This window comes from Protopterus annectens, chromosome 9.part0 (genome assembly GCF_019279795.1).
Source record: "Protopterus annectens isolate FY-2018-M chromosome 9.part0, PAN1.0, whole genome shotgun sequence".
Classification (NCBI taxonomy): domain Eukaryota; kingdom Metazoa; phylum Chordata; order Ceratodontiformes; family Protopteridae; genus Protopterus; species Protopterus annectens.
Window position 1 is genome coordinate 1482484618 of NC_056743.1, and position 18815 is coordinate 1482503432.

General features: G+C 44.8%; 1 protein-coding gene across 1 annotated transcript in view; it reads left to right on the forward strand.

The window, feature by feature from the left end:
• AKAP8 (A-kinase anchoring protein 8) overlaps window positions 1-18815 on the forward strand; it is a 1438733-nt gene that overhangs the window by 1138583 nt on the left and 281335 nt on the right. Inside the window, exon 11 of the mRNA XM_044084424.1 lies at window positions 5657-5750. Coding sequence (XP_043940359.1) covers window positions 5657-5750 — 94 coding nt within the window. The remainder of the gene's footprint in view (window positions 1-5656; window positions 5751-18815) is intronic.

Consider the following 18815-nt stretch of genomic DNA (forward strand, 5'->3'; position numbering starts at 1 on the left):
CCACATAGGCAGCAATCTACTTAACACCAAATGTGTGATGAGACCTTGGGACCCAGGTGGACAGTCGTCTCTCCTTTGATATTCACATCGCCACAGTAGTCAGCAAGTCATTCTACGTGGCACACTCATCATAAAAGGGTCCTCATCCTGGGAAAAAGAGGGCTTTGTTCCCCTTTACTCAACACTCTAGAGTACAACACCCCTTTTGGAATTACCTCACAAGACATCTGCAGCAGCTGGAAAGGCCACAGAAGTACCTCAGAAAGAGGATTACTGGCCTCAAACAAATGCCCTACATTGACCTCCTTAAAAAAACTCCAGCTTTACTCCATAGCATATCCCCTACTCCGAGGTGATCTCTGCCTAACATATAAAGCTATGTCAAACCCAGAGCTGTTGGACATGCTACACCTAAAGAAATCCCAATCCCTCCGAGCTACACCGCTCTAGGGACCTAAACCTTGTCACCATAATAAACAGGGTATGCTGGAGGGATAGATTCTTCTCCCAGAGACTTCCCATTCTCTGCAACAGGCTACCCATCTATGTCAAACAAAGTTCATTAGCACTCTTCAAGAAAAATCTTGAGTGGATGGGAAATAGGAAATGCACCCTGGGGATTACTTCTGTGTCTCTGCTAGACAGTGGCACAGGAAAATAACTTTCTTGGGTGAAGCCAGGGAACCTTGTTGGCTAGGCTTACATAAGCCCTTGGGCCGATAGCCTAGTACCTACCTATGAACCTAATATATAATGTGTGTATATATCTGTATGTATTACCTACCTATGAACCTAATATATAATGTGTGTATATATCTGTATGTATATATATATATATATATATATATATGTGTGTGTGTGTGTATGTATGTATGTATAATGTGTGTGTTGTCTTTCGGCTTTTCCTGGTTAGGGGTCACCACAGCGGAACTCCAGTCTGCTATTGATTGACAGTAGATTTTTACTTGCAGAGTTGCCGGCCCTGACGCACAACCTTCGATGAAGGTACGCCCATTCACACATGTCTCCACACACAAGACTCTAGCTGAGAATTGAACATGATGTCTTACTGTGAGGTGACAACGCTACCGCAGCACCATCACTGCAGATATATATGTGTGTGTGTATGTGTATATGTATATATATATATATATATATATATATGTGTGTGTGTGTGTGTGTATTTGTGTATTTATATAATATATATGTAATACACTCACATATGCGTATTTCTAGCATGGGCATTAATGCCCTAGCTTGCCAGTATACCAAAACAATTGTTCCTGTAGTAAGTGTCCAGGCTGTTAAAAATATCTAAACTAGTACTTATTTTAATGTAATTTGGTAGTCTCTTCCATGCATCAGCTACTCTGAGAGCCAATTAGTACACTTCTCATTCCTGTAGAATCTTCTGCAGATGTTGTCTGATGATTCTCTGGTACTTCTTGATAACCCCAGACATTCCCAGAGAATAGGTCTGGGGTTACCTGGATATCACTAGGACATTTCACCCCTTATGTGGAGCCAGACTGTTTTGCATAAGATTTTGTAAATGCATCTCTAATCTGTTGTCTGAGAATAAATTTTAGTTTGCACATATTTTATCAATTTGTTTCTTTACTCCTTCCACATGTTATGCATCTATGAAGAGGGTTCCTATTATGCTCAATATCTTTATATAAATTTTCTTCAAATTCTTCATGATCTTGTCTTTCACTATTCTTAATCTTTCTCCAGTTTGTTTATTTCAGTTTTCAAAGTTGTTCGACCTCTCTTCCATTTCTTTTATTTTTTTTCTCTCACCTTAATCAGATATTTTGTTCTTATGGAAATGTATCCCCCTGACGTTGTATGCTTAGATCCTGATGTTAAATACTTTTTTGCACTCAAACATTTCTCTTTCAAAACTTTCCACATTCCATCTGCAGTTTTTCCACTAAACACCTCACTCCAGTTCGTTTTACATAGTGACTGTTTTACTTCCATTTAGTCTGTAATTAACCTTCTGTGCATTAGTTTAGACTTCAGTTTGTCAGAATTATCTAGCAACAAGTTAACCTTTATAACCCCATAATCACTGTATAACAACGGTGGTAAAACTTGAAATAACGGGAATTTGTTTAGTAACACAAACAATGTCTAATATGTTCTGTTCCTGGTAGTTTTTTTTTTTTTTAACAATCTGAAGCAGTTGTTCCTATTATGTTGTGAATAATATCCTTACTAATGTTGTTGAATCAATATTATTCCAGTGTGTTTCTGGTAAATTTAAGTCCTCAGCTAATATTCTTCCCTCCTATGTTGTATGCAAGAATTATATGAATTTCTCTAGGTCATCTGCATTTGACTTTGGTGGTCTGTACACTCCAGTTGTGTTCCAGGGTTGTCTTTGTTGTCAGTTACACAATCTATACTATTGGTGTTCTCATTGAACATGTCATCACAGGTCTCATAACGGTCTTTAATCCCTATCACAACACCTTCAAACGATTTTTGTTAAAATGTCTGTTACAGTAAAGTTATATCCTGACTGACCTGGTTTACAGTCAGTTTCTTAACCATGGTTCACAAATAGCATCAATCTTGTGGAAACATCGCAAAATTTCCAATAAAAAAATGCTGTATTAATTTTCCTAGCATTAACAACCATCAGAGATGCATCAGATGTTGCTATCTGTTAACTGTTTGTCAAATATTGCAAAATGTCTGCTGCAAAAATTTTCTTCCCTGATCTTGACAAATGCACGCCATCCTGTATGAACATGTGTGCCCAAAACTAGGCTTGGGTGCTTTACACACTTCCATTTTTAAAACGGGACATTTTTCCCATGTAGGTATTTACCCAAAAAGTGTGTCTATTCACAGTGACCTGACTTATCCTTTCTAAATGCATCCTAAACACCTGTACAAACTATACTGTCTAGGAGGGCTGTCATTTCCTTACTAAGAGAATCCTTGTAGATGACATTTGAACAGACATGAATAAAAATGGATCCGTACTTGCATTAAGGCATTCCAAGGCTTGTCTACGTCTCTTACTTTTGCTCCTGGCAAACATAGCACTAGTTGATGTCATTTATCTTCTCTGCAAATTAAGTATCAGTTCCTCTAATAATTGCATCTCCAATTACAGGAATGTCTTTGCTGGCCAGCTCTGAAGAATCTTCAGCTTCTAATACACTGATATTTTTTCTGTCATTTGTTATGAAGGATACATCATAAAGATTAGTCTTATTAATCTCCGTTTTCATTGTGTATTAAATTTTCATCCAGCTGGTATTGTTGACTACATGGCTCAAGTTGTGGATTTACATCTGTCTTTCTCTCTTTCTTATAGTAATGTTCTTCATTCCTTCCATGTTTAATTTTGATTTCTTCCTTTTCACTTGCCCCTTGCCTCTTTTACTACCTTCTCTTTTGGAAAAATGATGCCTTTTTTCTGTAGACTGAAGGTTTCCTGATAATATCATTCCCTGTAACCTGTGTTACATAAGGCAGTGTCCATTTTAGTGTGTATTCTCTTTCCTTTGCAATCTTTAATCATTTTTTTTCTTCCTTGTTATTTGTTATGAACTTCTCCCTTTTTTTCTTTTTTTTTTGTTTCCTTAACAAACCATATCCTCAGATTGCTGAATACTTGCATCCAGAATTCGAGTTGTCTGGGGCATCATCTTGTTTCATAGGGTTTGAATCTACTTTGCAGACAGTAGATGCATCATTTCGTAAATGTGTTCTATTTGTTCTTTGCCTAGCATTTATTTCACCAGTCCAGTCATTAATACATGAAACAGTTCTCCAAGCCATGCCAGTTGCACAAGTGCGCAGTCATCATTATGACTATATTTGCTTCTAACATTTGTATGCAAATCATCCAACTTTTGGCATGAGGAACATAGATCCCCAGTATTATCAGCTGTTGCCTTTAAATGTCTATAGCATTTATTGCACTGTACAAGATATTTATGCATTTGCAAATAGTTACTTGCATACTTGTTTAAGGAATCCATATTCAGCTTTAAACCAAAAAAATATATATTGTTACAGAAGAGTAATGAAAATCAGTAACCACAGAATTCGAAGAGAAAAGTTAACTTCTGTGGCAAATTATATACAACTAAATACTAAAGTACAGTTAAGTTGTTCTGACCATACAAGTTCTGCAAGCCAGACAAAAGTTGTGTTGCTCACAGTCGCACTTAATTTTTTTTTTTTAAACAGTAAAGATCAGTAAGTCACAAACCAAGGTAGGATTGTTTAGCTATGCTCAAGATTTTCCTCTCTGCAGTCTGTAAATGTATAGCTGTCTAGGCCTCTTGGGGTGGCTAGAGCTTGAGCTTGCCTGTTTAAAAACAATCCCTTTCTAACAACCAACAGTGAAATTAAAGGTGAAACAAGATACGAATCCAAGTAAATCTTAACAAGCTATCCCTTCCTACCTACAAACAGTGAAAAACAGTGACAAAATATAAATTCAAATAAAACCTCTCAACAGTCAACTCAACAGTAAATCACAAACCAAGGTAGGTTTGTTTAGATATGCTCAGGATGGATGTATAATGTGTATAAAATTGCCATTATTAGCATCATTTTATACTTTATATTTTCATGTGTTTAAGAATGTTTCTGATAGAAAAGTATAGATTAGCATGTTTTCCGAAAAGGTCCTAACAAAATATTCACTGTGATGTCAATGTGATCAGTGAGTGACCTTCCTTTCTATTCTGCTGACCCTTAGCTAATATATTCTCATGTTTATTTTATCCTTGTAACGGGACTGATGGTGTACTTTCTGAGAGCTGCAGCTACATATCAAAACTAGTTTTACATTTGCCTTTGTAGAGGAATTTCAATCAATTAAATGTTCATTTACATTGGTAGTTATGCTTTCAGAGAGAAAGGAATTCATATAAATGCAATTTTATGTCGTTTGAGCTGCAGGCCTTCTAACTGGGCAATGCATTTTCCTGCACCCTTATTAATTCCTAATATTTCCAGCCACAACTGACATTTATACAGATGTTTGCCCACACATTTTATCTAGGTAGATTTTGTAAGCTGGTGTCTCAATTTTAAGTAAGATGCTAATACTGTAATGCATGGTATTGTTGCTCAAGTTACAATCCCTTACTTATGACTGAGTAAGTTATAGGTGATTGCCGTACATGTTGAAGGTGTTGATGTATGTTGGTGACCGTGAATTGACTGTTGTATTCCTCTCTATTGAACATTAAGGTGCTGATTGGACTGTGGCTTAGCCTAGTCGTCTTCATGGTCATCCTGCACTGACGTGGTATAGTATCTGTTGTTCAGGCAGTTTTGTACCAGAGATGGTAGAGGCTGCTACAAACTCTCTACTTAGAGTTTGCTTTGTGAAGAGGTGTAGTAGCTTTAGGAAAAGTTAAAGTTGTAAGGGCTGTAGAGTGATAGATATTTGGTGGTCAGGTCTTGTCTGCTTGAACACCTTGAGATGTCTGCTGTCATGTACAGTTTACCAGGTGGTCTTGTTTTCAGGTTTCTCCCAGACTGATGCAGGTTCTCATTTGAATGTTGTGATCATATTTCTTGATTGAAATAAAAGTGAAAAATGTTTGTATAACTTTGAATAAAGAGCTATTTTTTGTCCACATATATTAAGCAGTGTTTTACTTTTATCCAGGAGTATATTGTTAACAGAAACAAGAAGATACTAAGACGTCGTCAAGAGTTGATCGACAAAGAAGGCACAAAACCCAAGCCAGACCTCTTTAAGGGTATGTTTGAACTAAATTAATTGACTTTGTGTTCATTTCAGTCGAGTCAGTTTTTATCTCATGAAATAGTTTGCAAAAAAATAATTGTTGTTCATGTTTCACTGTTGTAGTCATCACTTGTGAATTATCCCTGCTGGGTAGCCCTCGTCCGGCTCGAATACCATAGTTAAGAGTATCTCTCCTGCGTCGGCTGCAGGTCGCCAGGGACTGACAGGTCATCAGTGTTATAAAGTAAGGCAGCCGACACCATTACATCAGTCTTTATTGCCGTGGAGCCCGAAGCTGAAGCAGTTTGTGTGTGCGTCGGTCATTCGTTGCCATAGTGCAGAAGAAAAACGACTAAAGCTAAGTACCCCCTTGGCACTAACCGATGTCCGAAAAAGTGAATAAGTGCTTCTGCTGTGGAAAACAAATGCCACACTAAGACTTTCATAACCTGTGTGTAACTCTAGGCCCAGACCACGACGTCCCCGGATTTTGGTTCTGCACTTTACTTAACGCTAGGACCATCTGCCATAGAGCCGAATTTGTAGCTAGACATTTTAAGGAGAGTCTTCAGTACGAAGTGGCATCAGTCAATTAGCCTCCCTTGGATATCCTCAAAAAGAGAAGACAAAGAAAGGGACACCACAAAAGGTTAGGCCTACAGATGAGACTAACCTGAAGTCAGCCACTAGTACAGTGGAGTTCAGTGAGGTGCCTACTCGGCCCCTGACTACAGCCACCGCAGGCCTCTACTGAGACCCCATTCGGAGTCCGGTACGCCGCCGTTTCAGTCTACACCTGTTGAGATTTCAGTTGTCAGCCCCGCTCTGCAGGCACCGGTTTCCAAGGAGGTCTTTCAGATAACTGACACCAGACAAAAATCGGCCACACAGCCAGCCACAGCCGCACCAAGGCCCATCGAAACAGAGGTCTAAAAACAAGACCACCCCTAGAAAAACTTTCTGCAGTTCCCAGTCATAATCTTCAAGCCCAGCCTGTTCAGTCACAGCAGCTTCTTAAGCTGGCTGAGGATCTGATCGCATTCATCAGAAGTAGTCAGACTACCCCAGCCAAAAGAAAAAGGGACCTTTGCCCAGAGATTCTCTCAGAACCTGACACTGAAGAATCAGACTTTCTAGACTCGGACAATGAACAGCAGCCCCTTACTACCTTTGAGGATTCTGATGCAAAGGACTCCATCCCATCTGCATCGTCCCCTGAGGAACCTATCAATTTGGAGAGACCTTACAATACCCTCAGGGAACACTTCCATTGGGAAACTCAGGACTGCCCCCAGTCTAAGAGGAGAGTTTCTGGACTTACCCCAGCATAAATCCTTAGTCATTCCTCCCATTTTGGATGTGGTGTAGGATGTCTTTATAGAGTCTAGCCTCACCCCTGATGCCCTACCTCCTGCACCCAGAAAGCCTGATGGGTATTGCAGGGTGCCAGACACCAACAAATATTTATTCAAGAACCCTGCAGCCGACCCAGAGGTCATCACCCAGGGGCCCAAAGGGGCTAGGACAAGTTCCTCCAAAAATCCAATACCTTCTGACAAGGATAGCACAGCCCTAGACAGATGGGGTAAAAAGGTGTACACCTCTGCTACCTTAGCTATCAGAGCTCTTAACTGCCAGTTCCATATGCTTAAATATCAACAACATACGCTGACACTATTAAAGCATAAAATTTCCTCCATACCAGACAGTTCAACTTACAGAGAACTGGGAGAGCTCTTACACATCAGCTCTCAAATGGCAAAGCATTCCCTCCACTGTGGATTTGATGCTCTAGAAGCCTCTAGTAGGGCTTCTATTTTGGGGTCAGTCATTGGGAGACGTGCATGGCTGAAAGAGCAGCTTCTGCCCAATCATGTTAAATCCAAACTCTTTAAGACGCCCCCCCCCCCCTCTCCCCCAGATTAGGACCACTTGTTTGGATCTAAGGCAGAGGAGGGGATTAAGAAAATAAAGAAAACAAAGCGCAGTAAAAACTACCACAGCAAGCAGCATAGAAATTCAAGGAGATTAAATAAGACTGTATTTAATTAAAAATCAGGATAAGCGCTTTCACATAAAAATGCTTCATCAAATCCTTAAGAAAATGGAGGATAAGGCCAAGTCAATGCAGATAGTAAAATATTTCTTCCAGGTGCAACCTCCTAGATTCAGCAGGAACTTTCCCACCAAACACTGGTCCTTCCCTTCCCAATCCAGGCCTGTGCAAAGGAAAGGGCGCAGGGATAGACCCCCCCCCCCAAGGCAGCAACTGCAAGGCCAGCAGAGGCTCAAACAGTGGACCTCTACAACCCCCAGGGCAGGGAGTTCTAAGTCCTTTCCCTTCCCTAAGGGCTCACAATGACTCCACCTCACCTCTCTGCCCCACACCCCCCACCCCAAAGGTTAGAAGGAAGGCAATCCCTTTTCAGACAACTGGCAAACCATCACAGCAGAAGTCATTTCCCAAGGGTACAGATTCTCATTCAGAGAGAACCCAAGCTTAACAGGGTACCCAGACATACCAGCGAGCAGACTGTGCTCAAGGAGCATGATGGAAAAGGGATTTATTCAAGATTGTTCATGGTTCTCAGGAGAGAGGGTACTTGGTGCACTATTCTAGATGTCCTATTCCAATGTTGCAGTATTCTACTTGTGGGTTTATCCTTCCTCTCCAATTGTCTAGCCAGGTTTCCAAAGATTTTCCATCCCTCTTGGTGCTTCAGACATCAAACGTGGCTGCAGGAATTTGGGCCATAAAAGTGACATCTGTATGCACCAGCCCTCAGAACTTTTCAGCCTACAGTCGTATGCCAGGTGCTCCTGCTTCTCGTGGATGTCTGATCAATTAAGATTCAGTTAAGTACCCCGTTGGGGATTCTTCAGTCTTACTATGTTGTTGTTATAGTCTGCTAATGTCAACCGGTATGTGCAAGTGTGGTAGGCAGATTCCCCACAGACACGCATGACCAGTGTCTATTTTGTATAGGCAGGGAACACAAGAACTGCGCCATTTGCCGATAGTTTGTCGCTTAGACCTTACACAGTCGTTCACAGGCCATACACTTATTTAGAGAATCAGCACATGAAACAAATATTGTTAGGATAGAGGCCCACCCGACGCCCCGTCTGAACCGCCGAGGAATAGTGGCAAGTCCTCATGGCCTACTTCGTCTGCTGTGCCTCTGTCTGCCATACCTCAGTCTGTAGCAGATGCTCAGCTTGGCTGAGGGTCTGGCATCCACCGTTCTAGATAAAGCAGGTACCTCTGAGGAAGCCACACAATCTTGAGTGGATGACACGTCCACAGAGGATTTACCGGCGCTTGCTTTAGATGCCGGGGGGGGTAGCATTTGCTTGGGGCCCATCGGGTGCCCCCTTCTCCTATCAGACGCCTGACCCTAGGCCTATTCCTAGCCAGATGCTGGCAAGGCCTTTAAAGAAGAAACACCTCACTCCAACCTCTGAAAGCATGCCAGATTGGCAGGAATTCAGCCAGAGTTTGTTCAATGCCTTTATGGCCCTTGAGTCTTCTGCAGAAGCCTCTGCCAGTGCTCCTCCCCTCCTTAGTCCCAGACCTCCAACCCAGGAAGGGAGGATAGATCAACCTGAAGGGGAATTGTCTGATTCTTCTGAGGACTTTTTCCTATTCCTCCCAGATGTCATCCCCCTGGGATATGGATCTGCTGAGGAGGGCTCTGTTGAACCTGACTCCCCTGTAGAGGATCATATCTTTGAGGAAACTATTAATAAAATGAGAGACCACTTCGTGACAATCCTCTGTCTGATGTACAAAAAAGGTTTTATGACCTTATTCAAATGGACTCTTCCAGTCCTTCTGCCATTCCTCCTATCCAACCTGCGTTCTTGGATGCTTTTGCCTCAGCCATCATTAGCCCGGACTCCCAGCTTCCAGCCCCACGTAGAGCAGACGTACTCTGTAAAGTCCCTGAGATTGAGAAATTTCTCTTTAAGTGCCCTTCTGCTGATCCTGCCAATATATCCATATCTACGGACAGGGCCTCCAAGCTCCTGCCTACCACTACTATCCTTGCTGATAAAGACAGCAAGACCATGGAGATGTTGGGAAAGAAAATTTATACTACTTCTACCCTCTTATTTAGAGCCATCAGCTACCAAACTCATATGACCAAGTACTCCTTAGCTCTGCTGGACAAAGGCACTAAAGATTTAGATGATATCCTAGACTGTGCAGCCAAGGCCTCCTTGTCTTCACTGATAGCACTCTTCTCTCAAGTTAATATACACTCCTTGAGATGCAGTTATGATGCAGTGGAAGCCTCAGCCAGGTTAGCTGCATCAGCTTCAGTACTGAGGAGGTACACATGGCTGCAAGTACAGCCTGTCCCAGATGACTTCAGGACCAAACTCCTTGATGCACTTTTGGATCACTCAGCCCTTTTTAGTGCAAAAGGGGCTGACCTATTCAAATCCATACAACAGAAAGGAAACAAATTACAGGACCAAAAAGATGTCCTGCTCTCGCCTATTCCCAAGTTCCAGAGGAACTACCTGGCAAAGACCCAGTTTATCAGGAAAACATCCAGGCCTGCAGCTCCCCCAGTCTAGAAGATGGCCTCCTCAGACTAGGCCTTCAGTCTTCCAGCCAAAGCCCCCCCTTTCCTGATAGGGCAGGTAGTGTTTGACTGTGCCAAAATTTCACCCCCCCACACACACACACACACACACAAAACCTATCTCCCTTTCTGCCAGTCTTACTGTCTCCCTACATGGTCACTCATTACCACAGCCAAATGGCTTCTGTCCATCATACAGGATGACTACTTCATGTCCTGGATCATCCCTCCATCAAGACTGGGCATACCACAGCATCCCGCCAGTCAACCTCCTCCATCATGTTTTGCAAACCCTGCTACTACAGGGGACCATAGAACCAGTCCCTGCACAAGCAAAAAGAAAAGGATTCTACTCCAGAATCTCTTTGGTACCCAGAAAAGAAGGTCCTTGGATGCAGATTCTGGACCTCTCATGCCTCAACCCCTTCCTTAAAAGTTCCTACTTTCAGGATGCTTACCCTACTTACTCTTTCCACTCATCCTCCCACAGGGTTTCATGGCAACCCTGGACATAAAGGATGCTTGTCTTCACATACCTATAAAGCCCACTTTCAGGAAATACCTGACATTTCTGGCAGGCTCATCTCACTTTCGGTTCTGTGCCTTGCCCTTTGTGCTTTCTTCTGCCCCCAGGATATTTACAAAATGCCTGGCTCCAGTCATCATTTGCTGCAGTGAAAATGGAATTCAATTATTCCCTTAGATGACTACCTAATCCAGGCAGAAGACAAGGAAACTCTTTGGCACTCCCAGGACCTTTAGTAATCCTTAGTCTCTAGGGTTCATGATCAACTTCCCAAAATCCCACCTCAACCCCACGCAGGATATTGTCTTCCTGGGATCAGGACAGACCTCATGAAGACCTTTCTTCCAGCAGAAAAGGTGGTATCCCTCCAAAACCACCTTCTTATTGCTCTAAAATCAGCAGAACTGACAGCAAGACAATTTCTGAGGCTTCTAGGATACATGGCAGCCACCATTCCCATGTTGCCCCTAGCAAGGATGCACATGAGACAACTTCAGTGGTACCTCCAGTTGTTGTGGACCCAACACACTCACCCTCTAGAATTTAGGATCTCGCTGCTCCCTGCTTGCATCCGGAACGAAGATGATGGGTGGCTCAAGTAGCCCAAAACCCAGGACTGCCCCTGCAAACACCCTTTCCCTCCCAGGCCACGTACACAGATGCCTCAGACCTGGGCTGGGGAGCGCCTCTGAGGGAAAATGAAAGTACAAGGTTTGTAGACAGACAAACAAGATCACAAAAATATGCAAGAAATAAGCCACCCTCTTTACTCTTAAGGCCTTCCAGCCCTACCTAGAGCAGGGCCCTCTAAATATATTCACAGACAGCACCGCAGTCCTGTAGTATCTCAACAAGCAGGGATGGACCAAATCCTACTTTCTATGCAGACTAGCTCTGGGGGTGTGGGAATTGTGGCTACCTCACGGGATCACTCTTCAGGCAGCCTACATCCCATCCCTGCACAGCTCCCAGGCAGATTACTTGAGCAGAACCATTTTAAACAACCACAAATGGATACTGCAAAGAGATGTTTTCCTGACTATGTCCACAGGTGGGGTATTCCACAAATAGATCTGTTTGCCTCCTCCTTAAGCAGCTTCCTGGCTACTGCACCAGGACATCAGACCCCAAGGCATTGGCAACAGATGCCTTCTCAATAACCTGGAAGGGGAAATTCCTGTATGCATTTCCCCCTTCCCATTGATACAAAGGGTTGTGCTGAAAATTCAGCCGGACGCTCCCAAAATCTTGCAGGTGACTGCCCTAGTGGCCAAGACAGCACTGGTTCCCCCTTCACCTAAGGGCAATCACCATAAGATGTTCTTCTATTCCCATGTTGTGGTATTCTGCATATAGATTTATCACTTCAGTCTCTCGTACATACGGCCAGTATTCAAAAGCTTTCAGTCCCTCTGTGGTGCGTCAGACATCAGGCAAGGCGGAGGAAACGTGGGCCATAAAAGTGATGGCACGCACCAGCCCTCAGAACTTTTCAGCTGCCATTCGTTTGCCAGGTGTTCCTGCTACCACTGACGTCACAATCGTGTTTGAGATAAGTACCCCATTGGGGAACCTTTTTTCAGTCCTTTCTTTTGTAATATTGCTTGTTAATGTCATCCAGAAAGGGAAAGTCAGTCTGGATGCCAAATCCCTCATAATGACGCCCACGATAAGTGTGTGTTCTGTTTAGGTAGTGCTCATGACTATAAGGCCTGCCCTATTTGCCCAGCGTTTGTGCCGAAAACCCTGCGTAGCCAGTTGCACGCTTTAAATTTGTATCTTAGAGTACCAACGCCTGAAACTTCTTGCGCTTAGGACAGAAGGTCCTTCCAACACCCCCTCCACCCCAGAATCACCTAAAAAGGCAGACAGAACCTTATGGCCTTTGAGTTATGCTGAGCCTCATCTGCCAGACTCCCAGCCTGTGGCCGACATAAGCCTGGTTTCAGGACCGGGTTCCGGATCCACTTCTGTGGAGGTCAGAGTTACCTCTAAGGACGACGCACCATCCAAAGGCGAGGACACATCCGAAGCTACACAGGCGCTGCTAGCCAACACCGGGACCAGCACGTCATGGGGAGTCGGAGACACCTGCTCCTTTACAGTCCCCTATTTCCAGGAAACTGGCCACCTCTCCTTTAAAAAGAAGGGAGAAGAGAAAACATGTTGCTCCCTCTTCTGAAAGCATGCCTGACTGGCAGGCCTTCAGTCAGAGCCTCTTCCATGCGTTTATGGCATTTAGGGCTACTCCTCCTTCCACCTCCATCCCTCCATCCTCTCCTAAGCCCTAGGCCAATGCATACAGATCAACCTCTTAGGGATGAGGAGGTCATCTCTCTTCTACAATTCACAACTTTGTTCTCCTTTGAGATACGGATCCCCTAAGGAAGAGTCCCTGGACCCTGATTCTCCCAGTGGAAGATTAACCTTCAGTGGGACCATTAGCAAGATGAAGGAACATTTCAAATGGGATTCCTCAGAAATGTCTGAGGTACAAAAGAGGTATTATGACCTCATTCAAATGGAAACACCTAGCCCATCTGCTTGTTCCTCCCATCCTTCCAGCCTTCCAAGATGCCTTTTCTTCGGCCTCTAGTAATCCTAACTCTGTCTCTTGCCCCACACAGACCTGAGAGGCTGTACCGGACACTGCTAAGTACCTGATAAAGTGCCCCCAGCTGACCCAGCCACCATCTCTGTGGCCACTGACAAAGCCACCAAATTATTACCCGTAACTACTATTCTCCCTGCTGACAAGGACAGCAAAACCATGGAGAAATTGGGGGAAAAATTTATACCTTAGCTACTTTGGCCTTTTGAGCCACTAACAGACCCACATGGCTAAGTGTAACTATCTCTTTTTTACAGTCTGCCACCAAACATTTGGCAGATATTCCAGATTCCCTTGCTAAAACAGCTCTGTCCTCCCTTCTGGCTCTTGCATCTCAAGTCACCAGACACTCCATTAGGTGCAGCTATGATGCTGCTGAATCCTCTGCTAGGACAGCAGCATCAGCATCCGCCCTACACAGATATTCCTGACTGTGCCTTCAACCCTTGCCAGGTGGTTTTAGGGCCATGCTCATGGATGCACCCCCTGGATAATGCTGCACTTTTTGGATCTAAAGTAACAGACCTCTTTAAATCACTGCAACAAAAGGGCAAAAAGTTGCAGGACCTCAAACATCTCCTGGTCTCACCAGTTCCCAAGTTCCACCGGAACTATCCCTCTAAAACACAGTTTATCAGGAAACAATCCCGGCCTTCCCCCAGTGCCAGACCTCAAACACACCAGGAAAGAACCTCCAATGCCTAGAGCACCTTCTGCTTTTAGCCAGAGGACTTCCTTTCAGGACAGGGCAGGTAGCGTCTAACTACTTGCTACCTTTGCCTCAACCTTCTCCATCTACCGTGCCTGTCTGCCCACCTCTGTCTCCCTCTGTGGACCCAGATCACCAAAGGCAAATGGGTCCTGTCTATCCTTAAAGATGCAGAGAACAAAACCTTTATATAACAGCAAAGCTTTCGGGTTACAAGCCCTTTGTCAATATTGACTTGAATATTGTTAGTATTGACAAAGGGCTTGTAACCCGAAAGCTTTGCTGTTATATAAAGGTTTTGTTCTCGACATCTGATATATCTTGAACTTTTACAGTTTGGATTTTTATCCTTAAAGATGGCCACTCCATGATTTGGCTCTCCCCTCCATTATGGAAGGGCATCCCCTGTCCCCCTTCACAGCAACTGCCCCTATTACAACCAGTACTGCAGACATTACTAGACCAGGGCACTATACAGTCAGTTCCCTCCTTTGCAGAAGGAAAAGGTTTTTATTCAAGGCTCTTCCTCTTTCCCAAAAAAGACAGACCATGAAGAACCCATCCTATATCTTTCCTACCTCAATCTCTTCCTAAAAGTACCAATCTTCAAAATGCTCACCCTGCCCACCCTTTTTCCCCTGATTACTCCTCAGCGGATTCATGGCTACTCTAGACATCAAAGATGCCTGCTATCAAACCCTCCTACAGGAAATACTTAATATTCTTGGTGGGCTCCTCTCATTGGCAGTGTTCTGCCTTGCCTTTTGGTCTTTCGACTGCTCCCAAAGTCTTTACCAAATGTTTGGCTTCAGTGGTAGCCTACGCCAGGACAAAGGGGATACAGATATACCCCTACCTAGAGAACTTGCTCATCCAGGCCCCCAGCTAACAAATTCTAGATAATCACCTCAACCTGGTGATTTCCTCATTGCAGTCCCTGGGATTCCAGATAAATCTGCCAAAATCCCACCTCCAGACAACTCAGGACATTGTCTTCCTGGGGTGCAGAATAAGAACAGACCTCATGGAGGCTTTCTTGCCACCCCCAAAGGTGAGCTCCCTGTCGGATCACTTGCTCCAGTTGACTGCAAGGCAGTACCTGAAACATTTGGTTTACATGGTAGTCACAGTACCCATGTTGCCTTTAGCAAAGCTCCTACATGAGGAAGCTGCAGTGGTACCTTCACTCGGTCTGGAAACAACACAACCAGCCCTTGGAGTACATTGTACCACTTCTACCATGCTTAAAAAAAGGAGATACTGTGCTGGTGGGGCCAGGTACAAAGAAACCCAGGACTCCCCACTACAACCATCATAACCCACCCAGGTCATGCGCACAGATGCCTTGGACCTGGGCTGGGGAGCTACTTTAGGACTAAGGTGCAAGGCTTGTGGCCGGTTCACCTAAAATCAGAACACATCAATGCCAGAATAATGAGGGCAATCCTGTTAGCTCTACAGGCCTTCCAACCTTTCCTTCTGTACGGGACTCTTCTGATATACACAGACAACCCAGCCGTACTGAGGTACATCAACAGGCAAAAGGGGATCAAGTACTGACCTGCTTTTCAGGCTAGATTTCGGTTTTGGGAGTTGGCTTCCTCACAGGGACCTACATCCCCTCCCTCCACAGTAAACAGGCAGATTTGTTAAGCAGAACCAGTACAAACAACCACAAAGGGATTCCGCACTGAGAGGTGGTCTTGGATCTGGTCCACAAGTGGGGTATATCTCAAATAGACCTGTTCGCCTCCTCTCTCAACAGGCATATTCCTGGCTTTTGCACCAGAACTGCAGGCAGTGGCAACAGATGCCTTCTGAATCTCCTGGAAGGGGAAATATCTATATGCATCCCCCCCCCCTTCCTCTCTTTCAGAAAACCCGGCTGAAAATACAGCAGGACAACCCAAAAATCTTGTTGGTGACTCCCTACTGGCCCAGACAGCACTGGTTCACCTTACTTCATCTGTCCAAGGGCAATCACCACATGTTACCCCGAGAGTGAACCTCCTCACAAAACAAGGGATCACTAATCCAACCACAGTGGCGGATGCTCCACCTAACACTATGGCTGATAGGATTCTGATCCCATTCCGACACCTTTACAGTGAGGACATGCTTGATGTCTTGCAGGAGGCCAGGCAAACCTAATACCAGAAAATATTCCCTCTCCAAGTGGAAACAATTCACTATTTGGTGTGTCAAAAACAGCTGGATCTGCTTCTTAGCGAACCTCCCCTAGTGCTGTCCTATTTGTGTGAGCTACTGCAGTCAGGTCTGGCTTACTCATCCATTAAAGCCTATCAGTCTGCTATTTCTGCCTGCTTACGTCTAGACCCCCCTCTCTTGCTTCTCGACTACCTTGCAAACTTTTCCTCAAAGGAGTTTTGTATCTTAGGCCTCCTAGAACACCCATTTCCCCTCCTTGGGACCTCAACTATGTGTTAGAGAAGCTTATGCTGCCTCCCTTTGAGCCAGCTAATAAAGCCTCCTTAAAGCACTGCACCTGGAAAACCATCCTGCTGGTGGCTTACTTCAGCCAGGAGAGTATCCGAACTCCAAGCCCTTATGGCGGGTCTGTATCAGAATATCGACATTTCAGAATCAGAAGAAATCAGGCCAACAGACAACGCGACATAAGACGTAAGGTATTTAAGTGGGGGGCTTTGCCCTCCACACCCCCCACCATCGGGGGCTTTGCTCACCACACCCCCCAAGTAAATATTCTAACTCCAAAACCACTCTACAGTTGGGAGAAAGGGCAGGTGTGACAGAACAGCCTATCAATTTCTTTCCCTTGGAAAGAAAACAATGATGTTATGTAGTCCTATCTCGCCTACTCCTGGGTTCGGAGCCGAATATCGGCTCTGACTTGGCCGATTTTTACTAGCTCAAAGTCTCTCATTGGCCGGGCTAAGAGGGTATCCCATGGTGCACTGCTCCATATCCTAGATGTCGTTTGCCGCTTATGTAGCTTGGACGTGGTCTCGCTTGGCTGCGGCCAAGTACCTTCTTTTTTGCTATTTCTGTTTGAGAAATTTGTTAGTTCAAACCCAAAAGCTATTTTAATAGCTATTTCTTGTTGCTGATCGCTAAATTGTGTGTGTGATTTCAGTGCTTGAGTGTGATAGTTGTTTTTTGGAATCCCTGACTGTTCCAGTGGGCTAGGCCCGTTCTAGTTAGAGGACCTAGTCCTCCCCTCTGTTGGATAAACCTTTGGTGTCATTGTGTTTTTTCTGTGTAATCCCTAGAAGAACCGTTTCAGTTAGAGGTTCTTAATGCGTGTCTAGTACTGTTTTTCTGGTGTTTCTACATTGTGTGTGAACTGTTTCAGTTAGAGGTTCTCAGCGTGTGCTTAGTACGGTTTCTCTGGTGTTCTAAATTGTGTGGTGTTCCCGCCCTTTTTGTAAGTTGCGTCTGGGTGTTTCACTAGCGTTAATTATAAAATGTCCAAGGATCAGAAGGAGCATAAGCCTTCTGGCTTTAAAAAATGTTCCAAGTGTGGATATAAAATGTCCATCACGGATGGACACAGTGTGAGTCTACGGTCTCTGAGCCATCCATTTACAGGAGTCCTGTAGCTTTTGCCACGCGTTCAGTCCTAGGGTGCCCCAGGAGAGGAAAAATAAATTGATAATAAAGGGACTTCTGAAACAGTAATTTGAGGAAGCTATAGATTCTGCTCTAGTACTCAGTCTAAAGCTTCCCAGTCTAAGAAAAGGTCTCCGGCTCCATCTGCCACTTCGGAGCCTCTGGAGAAGATTACTGTTTTGGACGCTACCTCGGCTCCACTGTCCTCGGGGCCGCAGAAGGTATCAGTGTTAACTGAATCTGCGTCGGCTCCTATTATTCTTGAACCCATTCGGAGCCAGTCACCCAGTGTGAGGCATGGTTCACCAGACAAGAGATCCCAATCTCCATCGCTCTCCTCCAAATCCTCCAGGCTTTCTGATTTGGATGTTGATAGGGTAGTGCAGTGGCTCCTGCAGTCGCCGGTGTTGGCCAAATTGTTCTCTGCTCCAACCCACTCGGCTCCGGAGCCAGTTCCTATGAACGTTTCGATGATTCCTCCTCTGAGCACATCCGTGTTGTCGGAGCCGGTATGCTCCGCTCCAAGTGATGATCCTGCGCCGGCTCCGATACCCACTTTGGGTTTATCGGTGCCGACCTTGGCTCTGACCATGTCTGTCCTGTCCACAGGGTTTGAGACTAGAGTCTTTTCGGTCAGGCCTGAGGGGGATACTTTGGGACAGCTGTCTGTTCCGAGTCTCCCACTTGGTGCATCGGCTCGGGGGATCCCGGTCGTGGCCTCTGAGACCGGTCGGTCCTCCGACTCGGTGGGGGGGGCCTGCCTTCGACGCCATGCGGAGCATGCTGGCCAGATCATCAGCTACATCACCCGGGTTGGTCACTCTGTCCCTCACCACCCCGGCGAGAGCCTCAGACACTCACCTATCCATGGACAGTAGAGTGCCAGGCCCTAAGGATACCCCCATGAGTGGTCCCCAACTTTCTGAGGGTCTTCCAGAGCCCGTGCCTGAGGAGCCTCCTAGAAAGAAATTGTGCAATAGGAAGCACATAGACTCCCAGGATGAATCTCTCACCTCCGATACTGACCTCGAGGAATCGGAAGGGTC